This window comes from Nomascus leucogenys, chromosome 22a (genome assembly GCF_006542625.1).
Source record: "Nomascus leucogenys isolate Asia chromosome 22a, Asia_NLE_v1, whole genome shotgun sequence".
Lineage (NCBI taxonomy): Eukaryota > Metazoa > Chordata > Mammalia > Primates > Hylobatidae > Nomascus > Nomascus leucogenys.
In genome coordinates this window covers 24,863,401-24,882,094 of record NC_044402.1, presented here as the reverse complement: position 1 = coordinate 24,882,094, position 18,694 = coordinate 24,863,401, and the positions used below count along the sequence as shown (strand labels likewise).

The following is an 18,694-nucleotide window of genomic DNA, read 5'->3' as shown; positions in this document are numbered from 1 at the left end:
TTGGAGTGTACACATTGAATAGCCATAGTCACAGCAGGCTTGGAAAATAAGAGCAGTCTCTTATTTCAATATGAGCTTACAATTGCACCTTAAGAAAAAATAAGAAAATTAATTTCTGTATTTGTTCATAATCATTGGCATTTCATTGCAATGAAATCATACTATATATAGGTCTCCCCTTCTAAATATCTTTTAAGGAAGTAATCCTTCCAACTGCCATAAACATTTTAGTGTCTATTAACCTCATAGTTTCAAAGTATGCATTCTTACACCTTAGCTACATCTTCCCAACTGTAATTTACATCTCTTTTCTCAAGACTGAAAGTGCTTCTTAGTTAAGTTATATTGGGTCACTCTGTACTCAGAATGGAAGAGGGTAAAGAGATATGTTTAACATAAGGGCAACTCCTGTACCATTGACAGACCCAGCTAAACTTCTAGCTGGAGACATGACTGTTTTAACAGAGAAAAGGAGGAAGAAACTGTGGATCATAAATTATATGTATACCTCTTCTGGCCCCAGTGAACTTTGAAAGCTTTGTAGAGAGACAAGTATTTCATGACCACAAAAGTGTAAGTGAGTCAGAGGGAATAGTTCTTTGGAAACAGTGGTTTTGTGGAATTTATGTAGATGACTACAAAAACTAATTTGTGCTTTTGAAAACTACAGTGTCCATTAATCACTGTGAATTTCAAAAACAATAGAAAGGTGTGGTCTTGAGTGATGATCAGAAAGTAGTTATCACTTCCATGGTGGAGGCACAAGAAAGGAAAGGTTTGATCTTAGTTTCCTCTTTATGGGACAGAAAGGTTGTATACAATAATATTAGAATTAAATTCATTAATTGGGCCTTGAGGCTTGATGTTCCTGTGAGCTATTCAAAAAATTATGTTATCACATACTAAAATGATGTGAAAAACAATTTTAGAAATATTACAGCTATCGCAACAAAGGAGTTAATGTTTACCAGTAAAACTATTGTTTCTGGATAAGCATTTCTAATGGTATCGTCATTAAGACAGCCTAAAGACTTTGAAATTTTGACAATTCCATTTTCTTTCAAACATTCTTAACAAAAAAACTTGATCTCTTTAAAAGTTCAGGGAAGCAGTCCCAACAAAGTGAGGAAAGCCAGGTTGGTTTCAATTTAGAAGGCTCATTGAGGTTGACAGAGTATTGCTGGTTTATTTTGATATGCTATATAGTAGTGCAAACACAAAATCGAGTTTCACAAAGTCTGCTCCCATCTGTAACTGCCTGTCAATCCTGGAGAAATAACCTGCCCCCACTTCCCTCCCAGCCTAAGCTGCCTCAACTGTTAAATGGGATTAATAATCTCACAAGTTTAAGAGTTACATAAGATAATACATTTAAAACCTGCACATTACCAAACCCTCAAGAAATATTAGGTTCCTTCATTTCCCTAATGGTCATCTCGAGGAATGAGAGTAAGTAGTTGAACATTAAGATCTAATGTCACTTGTATAGGACTGTGGGTAGCGACCTTGTCAAAATGTGACGTAACTAAAAAATTACTTTTAAATATAGGGACAACAGGGTCGATAGTCTCAATAGGGAAAAAAAAGCAAATCTATAATTTCTCATGGTTGATGTGACGGAACTGTTTATCTGATCTAGGAAGGAGAGCATGCACATCAAAATCTCTGTAAATACTATGAGGGAGAACTTCAAGGGCTTTACACTAGACAGATAAAAAGGGAAAAGATTCTTTTGTTGCCAAATATATTAGTTTCAAAAAATACACTGAAGACAGCTAAGTTAATAAAAAAAATTATCAGACTAGTTTGGTGATAATTTGGAGTTATTCAATTCTTCATATTTGCTCTTGTGTTTTGAGGAAGCAGAAATAAATCAGTAAGGATATCTGTTTTCTTTTTCATTGATAGAACAGAACTAAGTGTCTAGTTAGAAATTATAGGGGAGTGTAGCTTCTGTTGAAGATACCATAATAAATGGAAAAAAAGAGGTAGGAGGGAAATCTGTGCCATCCATTTACCCATCCACCCATCTATCCACCTGCCCCCACACACAAACATCCATTACCTATGTTTACTTTCTGTTAAATACAAAACATGGTACCAGATGCAATGAGGAAACAAGAAATTAAAACCTAGTATTAAATAATATATATGCAGATAACCAGAGGAAACAGCAATAAGTGGCAAATGTCACGGAATCCTACCTGAAAGTTTTAACTCCAATGGAGTGGTAAAACAAAAAAATTGCACTAGCAAACATGATAAAAAGGGCTAGAGTTTACATAGAAAGAGAAGAGGAAAAAAATGGTAGGACTTTTGTAACAAAATTGAACTTTATTTGTTTAGCAGTGGGAAAACCACTGAGGTTTCTAAGCTGGAGAGTCATGGGATCAAAGCTGTGTTTAATGAAGATTCATCTGGCAGAACTGATTAAGCAGGTGTGTGTGTGTGTGTGTGTGTGTGTGTGTGTGTGTGTGTTTTCTCCAATAAAACCTGTTAGGTAGAGGTCAACTGTGGGTGTGTTGTAAGTAATTTATTACAAAAAAACACAAAACCAAAATCAGTGATTTACTTTTTTGTATTAATTTGCGGGTATTTGAGGTTATTTCTGTAAGATGTCACTCTTACCAAATGCTTTATTAAACAGCAGATTAATGAATGCAGAAACAAATAGCTGGAGCCCAGGGCACACTGTGACCTTGAAACACCCACCAGAGTGTCCCTGCTTGGAAAAATAATCTGTGTTGGACTTTAGCAGGCATATAGGCGAGGACAAGTCCAGCAGAAGACACAGACTACAGGTTCAGAAGATCATGCAAGTAAGATGCTTCTGTAATCCTTGTAAGTATGAAGCAATAAAGAGCTAAATAAGACAAAGGTGGTATAAAGGTTAATTTCATATGTCAACTTGACTGGGCCACAGGGTGCCCAGATATTTGGTTAAATATTATTTGGAGTACGTCTGTGAGGGTGTTTCTAAATGAGATTAACATTTGAATCAGTGGACCGAAAAAAAGCATATTGCCTCCACAATATGAGTGGGCCTCATCTAATCCACTGAAGGTCCCAATAGAGCAAAAGCACTGAGCAAAAATCACTCTCCCTCTGCATGAACATCTTCAAACTAGGATATCAATTCTCTCTTGCCTTAAGCTTGAACTCAGACTGGAACTTACACCATCACCTGTCTTGGTTCTTATAGCACTGGACTAAGACTGGAACTATACCATAGGTGCTCTTGGGTCTCTGGCTTGCTGACCACAGATCTTGGGACTTCTCAGTCTTCATAACCACATGGGTCATATGTGTGTGTGTGTTTGTGGGTATATATATATTTGTGTGTCTGTGTACACACATAGAAACACACCCTATTGCTACTGTTTCTGGAGAACCCAGACTAATACAGGTGGTCTAAATAGAAAGAGAGGAATGAATATATGACAAACAGCTAAGAAAAACTTTGTAAAGTCACCAGTTGTAGTGGACAAGGAAATGGGAGAACGTAATCTTTTTTTTCAAATCATAAATATAAGAGAGATTTTAAATGCTTACAGGAAAACTTTCAAATTAATTAATGTTTTAAAAATTCCCCAAAGATTCAAATGGAAATTTCATGGCTATAAGGCATATATAAGTTTTACATAGAATATATTGATGTCTTGTATTTTTAAATATTTCCATTTTAAATTTCATGACATGCATATGTTTATTTTCAGCAACTACATCTAGTATGTAAACTATTCTGGACTCCAATGTAATCAATAACAAAGAATAATAAAACTTCAAATACTTAAAATTCAATCATAAATTGAAGTTTAGAACTTACTAAAGGTACACTAGGCATCTGAAAATTCAGTCTGTTAGAGGACATAGATAATTTTATTAAATTTACTAAGTGCAGTAACAACCTTTTTGTTTGCACTTTAGTTCCCTTATTTCATGTTTCAGCCAAGTTCTTTCCCACTTTGACACTTCATAAATGCTGTTCCCTCTGCTGGAATAACTATGCTCATCACCCCTTACATGGCTAAGGTCAGGCATCACTTTCTAAGGAAACCCTGACTTCAACATCTCCCTCACCCATAATCTGTGAAGTTAGATCCTCCATATACTCTTAGAGCATAAGCTACACTGTTACAAAGTCCAACTACTCTAGTAGACACAGTGTCGATGGCCAACATGAACACGTTTTAATGTATTTTAAAACAGAATAAGCAGAAAAAAGAATATAATAATGAATACAGAATAATAAAACTAGCCTGCGTTATTTGTGTCTTCATACTAACATAATCGAAAGTTTAATTTTTTAAGGGAGGAAGGGGCCCACGAAAGCGAAAGTCTTTAGGGTCCACAAAAGCCATAATATGTCCCTAGTTACTTTGCATTATTGCTAAGAAATGACACCCTGACTTTTTTTTTTTTAAACTGGATGATAGTACCTACCAAGGAATTAAATACAATTATAAATTACTTAAAGCACTTAAACAGTGTCTGGCACATAGCAATAAATGTTAGATGTTATTACTGTTTAAAATAATAACTGAGGGCTGGGCATGGTGGCTCATGCCTGTAATCCCAGCACTTTGGGAGGCCGAGGCGGGCAGATCATGAGGTCAAGAGATCGAGACCATCCTGGCCAACATGGTAAAACCCCATCTCTACTAAAAATACAAAACTTAACTGGGCGTGGTGGTGCACACCTGTAATCCCAACTACTTGGGAGCCTGAGGCAAGAGAATCGCTTGAACCCAGGAGGCAGAAGTTGCAGTGAGCTGAGATCGCACCACTGCACTCCAGCCTGGTGACACAGCAAGACCCCATCTCGAAAAAAAAAAAAAAGAAAAACAGTAACTGAAAATACTATTCATTACATTGCTTACAGAATACATTCCACTTGAATTTAGTTTTCAAAATAAGTTTGCTTCTCCCAAGCAGTTTCTGTGCTCCATTTAAGATAATAAGAACGACGTGACCTAACAGGTATCCCTCCCAGATGTCAGAAAACTGAGAGCTAAATAAAGTGATAAACCAAAACAACTTCTTCTTGGTGCCTAGGACACTATTTCTCTGTTTCTTATTTTTTTTCCTGTGATTTTATTTTCAGATTTCCATCTATGTCCATTTTAACACTATAGTACAGATTTTAACACTATAGTACAAGTCAAAATAACAGGATAAAATTTGAAAATATGACTACATAATATCAAGGGCCTTACAACAGCCTAAGCCAATAATGACTGTCTCCATTTTGGGTTCACTCATAATCCATGTAACTTCTTTGAATTTTCATAGTATATTTGAAGAAAGAAGATCAAATACATATACACAGGCATAAGGAAATCATACTCATTTTGAAAATACCACACTTCACACATTTCAAGAACTATCTCAATATATTTCAAGGTTAATACAGTAAAGGTAATTTATGAATATTCCTAATTTTCTGATAAATGTCCAAAAATGGGTGCACATTTCCAAAGAGGGTCAAGCAGGCTGGAAAATTTCTTGATATACAGGAAATCCAGTAGCAGAGAACCTACTGCAGATCTCTAATTTCATTATTTTATTGGTATATTAGTTTTTCACAGATGCTGTAACAAATTCCCACAAACTTAGTGCCTTAAAATGATGCAAATTTATTATGTTACAGTTCTGTACGTTAGAAGTCCAATACGTCTTACTGGGCTAAATCAAGTGTTAGCAAGGCTACCTTCCTTTCTGGAGGCTCTGTGGAAGAATCTATTTCCTTGTCTTTTCCAGGATCTAGAGGCTGCTCATATCCCTTGGTTCATGGTCCCCCTCTTCCATCTTCAATAAGCAATCTTCAGTTGAGTCTTTCTCATATTGAATCCTACTCTGCTTCCCTCTTTCACTTTTAAGGACCATGTGATTATATTGTGCCCCAGATAATACAGGATAATCTCGTCTCTAGAACCTTAATTTTTTCCAGCTATAAAATCCCTTTTGCCATGTAAGTTAACATATTCACAGATTCGACCCTGTATCCAACCCTGTTAGGTTGTGGACATCTTTTGGCAGAGGAGGGAGGGAGTAGGCAGGCATTACTATCATTTTGTATGCAACATTATAGAAAAGACAGATAGTACTCATTACAACACACCATCAAAGCAGAAATGCCCCCTGCAGAAATCCACATTTGTAACAACAAATAGTCAAAATGTACAGAGTTTCCATCTGCATTTGTTTTAAGGTAGCTCTAATATAAGGTTTAAAAAAAAAACACACAGCAGAGATACGCTTTGAATGTAATGAAAGCTACTTAGTAACCTGAAAGCTCAAATCAAATCTATTTTAGCACAAGGAGCTTTGCCTTACTCATCTCCCTAAATGTGCTCATGATTCAAGTTTAAGGAAGAACAGCTTTGCTACACAAATAATCTATAAGATGAAGAAACAAGAAAATCTAAGAATTCACGTAATATATTTAACATTTCTGAATTTTCCAGAATATATTTCAGAATACACACACACACACACACACACACACACACACACTGTCTCTCCCCTCAATATTTTGGAAGAGGAAAAATATAAACTTTAAATATTTAAACTCCCCACTCAATCAATAATGGTCTGTTGCCAACTGAATAGATTACTGGAAATATTGAAAATCTTTATCTCTAAAATTAAGTTCATCCAATAAAAGTGTTATAAATTTTAGGCCCCTTACACAAGAGGTGAAAAAGGGAGGGCTCAGAGATATTTACAGTTAACTAAAGAATAATGAATCATAAGTTTCCACTGCCCATTTACTGACTAAAGACATGAATGTTGATTTCGCATTCAATCACAGTTGACATCTGCACAGATCTGTGTATCAGCATCCCTAGGCATATCGTTAATTTAATTCTGGTCCTAGGAATATTTAGCCAATGTAGTTTAATTTCAATCCCTGTTGACCTAGGCTGGATTTCAATTCATAACAGAAAACATATGAGAAACAAAGTTACTGTAATGAAACATCTATAAGCAAAAGAAACTAAGAATAAAACATATTTCTTAAAAAATTATGATTTGACTCTAATAGCAGGCATAATTTTCTAAAAACTATTCTTTCTCAATTGGTTGTTAAAAACAATTACAGGCTGGGTGCAGTGGCTCATGCCTGTAATCCCAGTGCTTTGGGAGGCCGAGGTGGGTGGATCACGAGGTCAGGCATTCGAGACCAGCCTGGCCAGTATGGTGAAACTCCTTCTCTTCTAATAATACAAAAATTAGCCAGGCGTGGTGGTGTACACCTGTAGTCCCAGCTACTCGGGAGGCTGAGGCAGGAGAATTGCTTGAACCCAGGAGGCGGAGGTTGCAGTGAGCCAAGATCATGCCACCACACTCCAGCCTGGGCGACAGAGCAAGACTCTGTCTGAAAAAAGAAGAAAAATGAAAAAAAATTATAAAGAAAGCAACAAGAAAATAAAGAAGGGGTAACTTCATGTTAAATAATGGATGAGTTTTAATAATGTTCTCAATTTATAAATTAAAATAATTGTTATTTTAATTATCTCTAATGATCTACACCATTGAACTTCTGAACAAGCTAGTCACAATTTAAAAATAAGATGCTACGGCCAGATGCACTGATTCACGCCTGTCATCCCAGTAACTCAGGAAAACAAGGTCTAGGATTATTTAAGGCCAGGAGTTTGAGACCAGCCTGGGTAACACAGCAAGACCTCATCTCTATATAAAAATTAAAAAATAAAAACATTAGCCAGGCATGGTGGCATGCACCTGTAATCCCAGCTACTCAGGAGTCTGAGGTGGGAGGACTGCTTGAGCCTGAAAGGTCAAGGCTGCAGTGAGCCAAGATGGCGCCACTGCACTCCAGCCTGGGTGACAGAGCGAGACCCCATCTCAATCAATCAATCCAATGATAAATTCAATTTTAAAAAATTAACCAGAGTCCAAATAAATAAATGGTATTACATTTAGAAATCATCCCCTAAGTTACTTCAGAATGTTTAAATATTACACTCCAATATGGAATAGAAAAAATTTGCTTCTTCCTGTTTTGGGACTAAACGACACTTCTATGAGTATCATGATTCTAAATTCTTTCTTCGACAAGACAAATCTGAAAAACTGTGTGAAATGATTTGCAGAATAAGTGATAGACGAATGAGTGACTGGGTGACTAGAAAAATAAACCAATATATAAATAATGTATAAGCACAACATAAAGTATGAAATCTTAAGTCTAAACTACATGTTAGAAAAGGTATCTACAGTTCGAGAGTCCCTCCATTATTTCTGTCCCACAAATAAATTATAAGAAATTATCCTCTCTTAACAGCAATTGACCATCAACTGTAGAAGTGGCAAAGAAATTCGAAGGATGAGCAGAGAAAAGCAGAAAAATCAGCTGAAAAGTTTCTCAGAACACTGGGAATGACGAAACCAAAGGAATAAACCATTAAAAAGTTGAGAACACTATTGACAGATCCAAAATCTATCACATTAGATTAAAATCAGATTTTTAGATAGAAAAAAATCTAAGTCATACAGTAGTCTCCCCCCTACTTTTAGATAGAAAAAATCTAAGTCATACAGTTTCAATTTGGTTTCAATCACTGCCTGTCAACTGCAGTCCGAAAAAAGGTAAGTACAGTATAATAAGACACCTAGCGAAAGAGATCACATTCAAGTAACTTTTATCATACTATATTGTTATAATTGTTCTATTTTATTAATTATTATTAATGTTTTATTGTTTCTAATTTATAAATTAAGCTTTATCATAGGTATGTATGTATAGGAAAAAACAGTGCATATAGGGATTGGTACTACCTGCAGCTTCAGGCATCCACTAGGGTGCCTAAGTCCCCACACATAAGGGGAGCCTACTGCATCTCTTTATGCTCACAGCCATGTATATGGCCAGAATAATCAGTGTACAGTGTGCCAGATTCGCCACTAAGGTGGCTCTAATGCTTTGGATATCCATCATACGATAAGCTTTATGCTTTGGAAGCAGGTTGCCAAAAATATAGATTTGGCAATCTGGCTTAAGCCACTCCTAAGACTTCTACCAACGCAGGTCATGCCAAAGTTTTACATTGCAAATCCAGTGGCTACTTCTCATCCCTTCTCTCCTTTTCTCCAAATACTCATCCTTTCTTTGAGCATATACAAGGGATAGGGAGATAATGTATCTTTCCTCTACTGCATACTTCTAAACTATGTATATGTTCATCCTTTCTTTGAGCTTATATAAGGCAAAGATTAGACCCAATTACAGATTCTAAGAAGCTAACCGTCAAAATAAGAAAACCACTACAAAAATTATTGTGATAAGTGAATCTGCCAAATATACTAGCATATTCAAAACACTAAAAATATCTTAAAAGAAGAAATCCCTAACTCTTTTGCCCTTGTTCTTTCCAAGATTCACTTCTCTACGTTTACTTTTGACCTCATCCACTCATATCTTCCGGGATCCTGCTATACCAGCTAAACTTCCACCTGTTCAACCTCTCCCATCAACAGCCCCTTCCACTCAACATATATAATCAGGCTCAAGCTTTTCTATGACTAGTAGTACATACAGAATCATACTCTAAAAGTTATAGTCATTCTACTCTTAAATACTGAGACTCTTTTAGACACACACGAAGTTTTAATATTCTTTTTTTTGATATTTAGGTATTTTGAATTTTTTTCACGTTATACTAGAGAGTTAAATCATAGTATACAATGGGGCTAGAATTAATACTAACAATGTTATTATGTCCCTAAATGAATCAGGAAGCTCTTAGAGGATACTGTCACAAAATGAATAAAATATAAACTATTTAAATATTGCTACCATAAAATGTAATACATAACTGAAATACTAGAAAAGACAAATACTGTTACCTAATTCCAGAGTGTCATAAACAATATGTAAACCACTCTAATTAAATTACTTAATCAACTTCTGCCAAATATTTGCTGATTTTTATTTTGGTTATACAGAGTTTAATAGGTATCCAATAAATTTCAAAACAGGGAAAAATAAATAAATTTGGGCCAATGGCAAGATATCATCTCTGTCTTTCTAAATCTAAACTTTGGGGAAAACCTACACTTTCTTTTGGAACAGTGATTTTTTTTCACTAAATATTAATATTATGGCTCCCCTATTAACTGTGCTCCTTTAGTGTTCTTTCATTACTTCCCTCATTCATTCAGTTGTGCAACAAATATTTCACATGTCTACTGTGCACCAGGCTCTTTCTAGGCACTGGAGATACGGCATTCAGCAAAACATTAAAAAATCACTGCCTTCATAGAAACTCTATGCTAGGTGATACATACAACAAAACACATTTCTCAATTGTGTGCCTGTCAAAAATTCATTAAGGCAAGAAACAAAGTATCTTTGGGCCAGGACAGGCCACACCCACAGCCATTACTAGGGTGAAACTTAAAACTAGTAAAATGTATATACACATACACACACACACACACACAGATTCATATCTATATCTGGATAGATAGATAGATAGACAGACAGACAGACAGACAGACAGAAATGATACATATTTCTTTCATTGCCTACTTTTTGGCTAAGACACAGGTGTTAACCAAAAATAATATAGGCATTCGTTCTCTGCTGCAAAGACATTATTTTCTGAAGAGGTGGAAGACCGTTTTCTTTTTTCTACATCCTCTTACCTGTAGAACTTTCCCTTTTATAACTACTCAGAAAAGATAACTCCCTAACAAAGAAACTTTGACAATGGTTTTATTTCACCCTTAGATGTGCATTCTAACAAATGACACATGACAGCAAGGGACAGATTCAGGAAGCCTTGGTACAGTACATGCCGCTGGGAATGACTATTTTCTATATGTTGTACTTACAGCATGGGGGCAGTGAGGAATTGGTGAAGATCCCACCTAATAAAACAAAGCCAAAAGAGTATAGCACCTACCCCAAACTGGAAATACTAAGTAAATCAAATTTCATCTTTAAGGTAAAGGAATTTCAGGCCATGTCAATTTCTAATTATTCCAGAAGGAAAGCCATGTACACATAATAGCCAAAACCACAACCACCCAGTTCCTGGAAAGCAAGATCAGTCACTTGTTTAAAAAAGAGTCACTATTTCAGTTTCAGGAAAAAATAAGAAAATTGCCTTCTATATTTGTTCATATTCGCTAGCATTTTGTACAGCAAGAATACAACTACACTGTAGAAATGTCTCTCCTTCTGATAACATTTGAAAAATTCCTGGAAATTTCCACATAAATTTTAGGTTTTAGTAAACCTGATAGTTTCAATGTATTCTTATATTATACCTAAATCCTCCCAGCTGAAGTTTACAGCTCTTTACCCTTGTCTTTGTTATCCCTTATAACTGAAGAATTTCTCAGTGAATAATTACTAAACTTCTAAGAGGTTCCTGACATTAACCCCTTAATAAATTTTCCTCTCCTACAGGAATTTCCAAATTCCAAATTTCCAGACTTATAGGCCCAGAACACCCCAAAAGTATATGAGAACTCGGATCTATGAATATAGCAGCACTCAGTGGTGGAAACTCCTTGTCCCAGGGCCTCAGGTAACCTGGCAGATGTCACTTACTATGACATTAAATCACACTAAAAAATATTAACTCTGAGATGGCATTAATTCTGGTAAATAGAAAGTTTATCTGTCATATTTCACTTATAGACAGATTAACTTTGTTCTACTTAATAGATAAGTTTCTAAGATGGTAGAGAATCACATACAAATTTGTATTAACAATTACCTTTGATGTGTCAGAAATATTCACTATCACTAGTTTTCCTGCTGCCTTTCACCTTCTGTGTGTACCATTGTAAAACAAAAATGTTTAAATCACTATGCAGATAAATTCTGCAGAAAATCTCTCTTCCAAGTCTTTTCCTTATGGAAATCTTGCTTTGTTTTTAAGATCCAAATAAAGTGACATGTCTTGCAAAAATGTCCCCACAGGGACCTCAGCAGAAGTAATCAAAACTCTTTTTACCAAGAGCATGTTGCTTATATTTCTAGTAATTATTTATAAGTCCTCAACTTTAACAGCATTTGCTTGGTAGCGGATTAAAGTGTTCATTACGTCCAAATCCACCAGGCAGTACTATTACAATATTTTTCACACACCAGACAAAAGATTAAAACACCTCTTCTGACAGAAGTTTGGGCCTTCATAATACTTTTTTTCTTACATTTTTGATTTTAAAAATTAGGTAAAAATGCATACCCTCTTTTTCTCCCACCAGATCAACTACTTCCTGACTTTCCTCTTTCTCACAATGGCAAAACCACTGAGACCTTCGAATCTCCTGTGAGTCCTCTCTCTTCCTCACCTTGGGCTGGTCCTCCACAACGTCTTTTGCATTTGTTGTCTGTTTTCCAATTCCACTACCAAGGTCCTTCTTTAGTCCCTCTTTTCCTTTTAGATAGAGAACATATCAATAGGCCTCTAACTGGACACATTGCCATAATCAATGCTAAGAATTTAACAGCACAGTTCCAAAATATGTCAAGCCAAACTCTCCTTCCCTTACTCTACTGTTTCCTCCAGTGTGATTACAACCTTCTAATATATTATATAATGTACCTATTTGTAATATGTATGTCTCCACCCAATAAAACATAAGCTAAATAAGGGTAGGGTTTTTTTTCCTGCTTTATTCACTGATATATCCTCTGTACCTAGAATAGTGCATACTTGAAAATGGGCACAAAATATGTACTGAATGAACTAAGGAGTATTTTACTGAAGTAAATGTAAACTTCAGCATTTTACTAAGACAGAAGCAGTATGTCTTATCAATTAATTCCTGCACACAGCCAGTAAATGCAGGTATCATATACACAGGAGGAATGCTGTGGCTGAAGAATTTTCTCTTCTCATCCCAGAAATGAAGAAAGATAAAAAGACAAAGACAAGAAAAGGAGATGGGCTTGGAAATAGTCCAGACTGGATGCAATAGAAGTAGGTTTTTTTCCAATCCTAGGATTAGGATTCCATAAATATAAACAAAGAAAAATGAAAGAACAACTAACACACCTCTCTTCTCACGATGTATTTCATCCAGAAGCTGCTCCTGCCTTTCTATCTGTTGGAAGAGACACTGCAGCTCAGATTCCTTGTTTTCAGTCAAATTCCTGAGTTGTTGTCTGCAGAGCATCAGCTGGTGTCGCAGATTTTTCTCTCTGTTTTCTCTCTCTTTCAGTTCCTCACAGAGCCACTGAAGTTTAGTCTAAAAAATAACATTTATATCTAATGGTTAAAGAAACTCAGAAAAGAGTAGCATTACAAAACATGAGGAAAAAAATAAGTAACATCATAATTTGAACAAATATAGATGATTACCAACTTTTTGCAAAATTTTAAAATATCCATGTTTAATTTGCATAATGGTCTACAGCAATTACAAGTTGGTTCAGAAATTAAGCCATGATATTCGTAGATTTTTTAAAAAATATTTGGTGTCATCTTTAGAAAGACAAAGTTTGGCCTATTAAACTTCCAATAATATTATAGGTAATCCTCTGATTTGATATATAGGGCAGTCTAGTATAGGAATTTAAAAAACAAATACATCCCAGAATAGAACTACAGACTTTTTATAAAAGAAGTATTCCTTCAGAGAATTTTTTAAAAGATAAAATTCCTAGCATGACTTCTAAAAATGCATATCCCCACTGATCTAGCTAATTAGGCATGTGGAGAGATTCTTTACTGACTAGAAGATATAGAGTTAATGTTTATGCTTCTAAGACACAATGAAAGTGAATTCTGGCAACTCTACTTCACAGACTCTAACCTCACCTATCTTTTTTTCTTTCTTTCCCTCTCTCTGTCTTTGTTGTTTGTTTGAGACATAATCGTACTCTGTCGCCCAGGATAGAGTGCAGTGGCACGATCTTGGCTCACTGTAGCCTTGACCTCCTGGGCTCGAGCAATCCTCCTGCTCAGCCTCCTCAGTAGCTGGAACTACAGGTGCACACCACGTCTGGCTGTTTTTTGTATTTTTTGTCGAGCTGGGGTTTCGCCATGTTGCCCAGGCTAGTCTCAAACTCCTGAGCTCAAGAAATCCACCTGTCTCAGCCTCCCGAAGTGCTGGAATTACTGGCATGAGTGACCACACCCAGCCCTCACCTAACTTTTAATATTTAGATATTTAAAACAAGAATAGGAAAAGAAATATTTATTTCACCTTCAATACAGTAGGATTTCAGTCAAGTCTTAGGACCTTCCTAAGTCAGGCTACCCTCCAATTCCTAGTTATATGTGAAATGTATTGTCCGTAGGAAAATCATGCTTTTGAAGATAAAACCTGTATCATAATTGTTAATATAAAGTCTCATCAAAAACAAAAGGGGGCCATCATAACAGTTCTTCTTCTGGAATGATGATACATAGAGTTCTGTAGAAATGGTCCCCAGTGAAATAACCGTAAGTGCTAAAAATATTTTTTTAAAAATCAACGTTTCTAAATATTGTCCTGTAGCCATACAGCAAGTTAAGAAACGTTTATTCAAGAAACTCTATTTAACCTCATTAAAGTGGCACTTGAGGCATAACTGACTCCCTCCTTCTACCCTCAGTGTGACAAAAGCTCCACTCCTCATTCTAGAAAAACACTGCCATGAAAACAGGGTTTTCTCTTTCTCCAGTTCACAGTGAAGGTACATGACAGCATACTGGATGGGCAGATCACCAGGATTTTTCAGCCTTGCAGCTCTGATTTGCATAGGCTAAAATCCTGGCCAAGTGCAGCAAGATGTTGAGGATCCCTTGCTCCCTCAATGTCCCACTGATAGGATGGTTACCCTACCCCAAGCACAGCCAGCTGAGAATACTGGGGTCCCAAATGCCATTTCCCCAGGTCACTTATAATAAAGCTGTACTTATGAATATGCCTGAGGAATACAGATTTTCTTGAAATCCTCGAGAAAATACTAGCTAACAGAATCCAGCCACCCTTAAAATGAACATCATGATTACTATGGTTTGGCTCTGTCTCCACCCAAATCTCATGTTGAATTATAATTTCCAATGTTGGGGCAGGGACCCGGTGGGAGGTGACTGGATCATGCAGGCAGTTTCCCCCTTGCTGTCCTCATGATAGTCAGTGAGTTCTCAGGAGATCTGGTCGTTTAAAGGTGTGTAGCACTTCATCCTTTGCTCTCTCTCTCTCTTGCTGCCATGTGAAGACAAGACATGCTTGCTTCCCTTTCACCCTTCCACCATGATTGTAAGTTTCCTGAGGCCTCCCCAAAACCAAGCCTCCTGCACAGCCTATAGAACTGTGAGTCAATTAAACCTCTTTTCTTTATAAATTACCCAGTCTCGGGTAGTTCTTCATAGCAGTGTGAGAACAAACTAATACAATGATCAAGTGGAAGTTATCCCAAGAATGCAAGGTTTAAGATAGGAAAATCATTAATGTAATATACCATATTAATAGAATTAGGGACAAACGCCATATGATTATATCAAAAGATACAGAAAAAGCATATAATAAAGTTAAACATTCCTTCATAATAAAGACACCCAAAAAACTACAAATAGTAGAGAAACTCCTTAATATGATTTTTAAAATATCTATGGAAAACCCACAACTATTATCATACTTAATAGTAAAAGTCTGAATGCTTTCTCACTAAGACCAGAAAGAAGAAAAGGATAACAGCTCTCACCACTTCTATCTAACATTGTATTAGAGGGTTATGAAAAGGCAATTATACAAAAAATAAAAAGAAATTAAAAATATGCAGATTGAAAAGGAAGAAGTGAATATATCTCTATTTGCAGGTAACAGGCTTATGTGTAGGAAAATCCTAGTAATTCCATTAAAAAAATCTATTAGAACTAACAAAAGAGTCCAGCATATTGTAATATATAAAATCAATACAAAAATTAATTATATTTCTATATATTAATATTTGCAATGAGCGATCCAAAAATAACATTAAGATAATCATATTTACAATAGCATCAAAAAATGAAGTATTAGTGATAAACATAAAACTGCAAAACTTATATCTAAAAGCTAGAAAATGCTTTTTAAAAAACTGAAGACTAAGTGGAAAGATATCCTATGTAAATGGATTGAAAGAGAATATTATTAAAATAGCAATACATCCCACCTAATCTACAGATTCAACAGGATCCCTTTCAGAATCCCATCTGGCTTCTTTAAAGAAATTGATGAGTTGATCCTATGTTTCAAATGGGAATTCAAGGCAAATTTCAAAAATAGCCAAAAAATAGATATTGGAAAAGAATAATATAGTTGGAGGATTCATACTTATCCATTCCAAAGCTTACTACAAAGCTACAGTAGTCAAGATGGTGTGGTATTGGCATAAGGACAGATATACAGACCAGTGGAACAGAAGTGAAAGTCCAGAAATAAACCCATACATAAATGTCAATTGATTTTCAACAAAAGATCCAAAACAATTAAATAGAGAAAAGAATAGTCTTACCAACAAATGGTGCAGGACAACTAAATATACAAATACAAAAGAATTGATTTATCCTACTTCACACCATATACAAAAACTAACTCTAAAAGGATCACAAACCTAAATGTTAAAGAGCTGAAACTATAAGATTATTAAAAGAAAACACAGGCATAAATCATTGTGATCTTGGCTTGGCAATAACTTCCTAGGTATAACACCAAAAGCAGAAGCCATCAAAGAAAAAAGCTGATAAACTGAACTTCTTTGAAATTAAAATTCTGTGCTTTAAAGGCCACTACCAACAAAGAGAAGAGATAACCTCCTAAGTGGCAGAAAATATTTGCAACTCAATGTCTAATAAGGGAATTATATGTCGGATTCATAAAGAAGTCAGTAATAAAAAGACAAATGATGCCATTTTTAAAATGTACAAAGGATATAAATAGATATTTCTCCAATGAAGATATACAAATAGCCAATAAGCACATGAAAAGATGCTGAACATCGTTAGCCATCAGGAAAATGTAAATCAAAACCACAGTGAGACTCTACTTCACACCCAGCAGGGTAGCTAAAATCAAAAAGACAGATAATAACAATTGTTTGTGTAGATGTGGAGAAACTGGAACTCTGACATACTGCTGGTGGGAATGCACAGCAGTGCAATTGCTTTAGAAAATAATCTGACAGTTACTCTACGGATTAAACATAGAGGTACCATATAACCCAGCAGTTCTACTCCCGGGTAAATATCTAAGAGAAGCGGAAAACAAACATCCATGCAAAAACTCGGATAGAAATTACTCATAGCAGCATTATAATAACAGCCAAAAAATTGAAACAATCCAAATTTCCGTCAAATGATAAACAGATTTAAAAAGTGGAGTATATCCAAATGATGAAATATTATTTGGCAATACAAAAGTGAGGTCATGATACATGCTAAAATGGATGTATCATAATATGGATGAAACTTGAAAACATTCTGCTAAATGAAAGAAGTCAATCACAAAAGACCACATATTATATGATTATATTTATGGCCAAGGGCAACGGCTCACCCCTGTAATCCCAGCACTTTGGGAGGCCGAGGTGGGTGGATTACGAGGTCAGGAGTTTGAGAGCAGCCTGACCAACATAGTGAAACCCCATCTCTACTAAAAACACAAAAATTAGCTGGGTGTGGTGGAACATGCCTATAATTCCAGCTACTCAGGAGGCTGAGGCAGGAGAATTGCTTGAACCCAGGAGGCGGACGTTGCAGTCAGCCAAAATCACACCATTGCGCTCCAGCCTAGGCAACAGAGCAAGACTCCATCTCACACACACAAAAAATAATAAATATATATATATATGTGTGTGTATATATATATGTGTATATATATATACATATATAAAATGTCCTGAATAGACAAATCTACAGAGACAGAAAGATTAGTGGCAGACTAGAACTGGTGGTTGGATTTATAGGTGATGGCTAAGGGGTCCTGATTTTCTACTGGAGGTGATGAAAATGTTCTCAAATTAAATGTGGTGATGACTGCACAATTCTGAAAATACACTAAAAAGCATTAAATGGTGTATTCTAAATTGACCAACTGTATGATATATGAATTATATCTCAATTAAGCTGTTAGTTAAACAGTAGAAAGTAAGTCAAGACAGAAAAACAAAGCTAAAATTGGACCTCTATGAATAAATGAGACCCGGCTTTAGTACATGTTATGCAATTTATAGGCCTCTGTCTTGTCTGGATGTCATTGGGTAAATGTAGGAAATCTGCAAATTAAATTGGGCTGTGCACTTCCAATTATGATTGCAGAAATTTAACAAAGCCTACTTCACTTCTCAGTACTCCCTTTGAAACTTCCATGCGAATACAGAACAATAAAAGGCTTCCATAGGACAGAAAACCAGGAAACAGGGTCAACTCCTTGCCAGATAAAATAAGTACTTTCTATTATAATTTTCTACTGAAGCACTAACGAAGAATACAAGAAAAACATGAGATGGTATACCACCATCCTCCTGTGACAGTCAAGGCGGCAAATTGGGCTGTTCTTTAGAAAGTGTTTTCTACATAGAGTACGAAACACATGCTGAAGGCTGGAAATCAAGAGGTTGTTATAATACTCCAAGCAAGTGAAAATACAAAAGGAAGAACCAAAGTGTACATTTTTGAGATATGATCGTTCCTCACGTGTTACGGTTAAAGTGGAGGGAGGAATCAGTAATGGTCAA

At 35.8% G+C, this 18,694-nt stretch overlaps 1 protein-coding gene across 2 annotated transcripts in view; it reads right to left on the bottom strand.

Annotated features, from left to right (window-relative positions):
- The window catches only part of CEP128 (centrosomal protein 128), a 456,203-nt gene that overhangs the window by 241,417 nt on the left and 196,092 nt on the right, over positions 1-18,694 (bottom strand). For both annotated transcript variants that reach the window (XM_030803555.1, XM_004091859.2), the window contains one exon: positions 13,044-13,236. In XM_030803555.1, the coding sequence (XP_030659415.1) occupies positions 13,044-13,236 (193 nt within the window). The remainder of the gene's footprint in view (positions 1-13,043; positions 13,237-18,694) is intronic.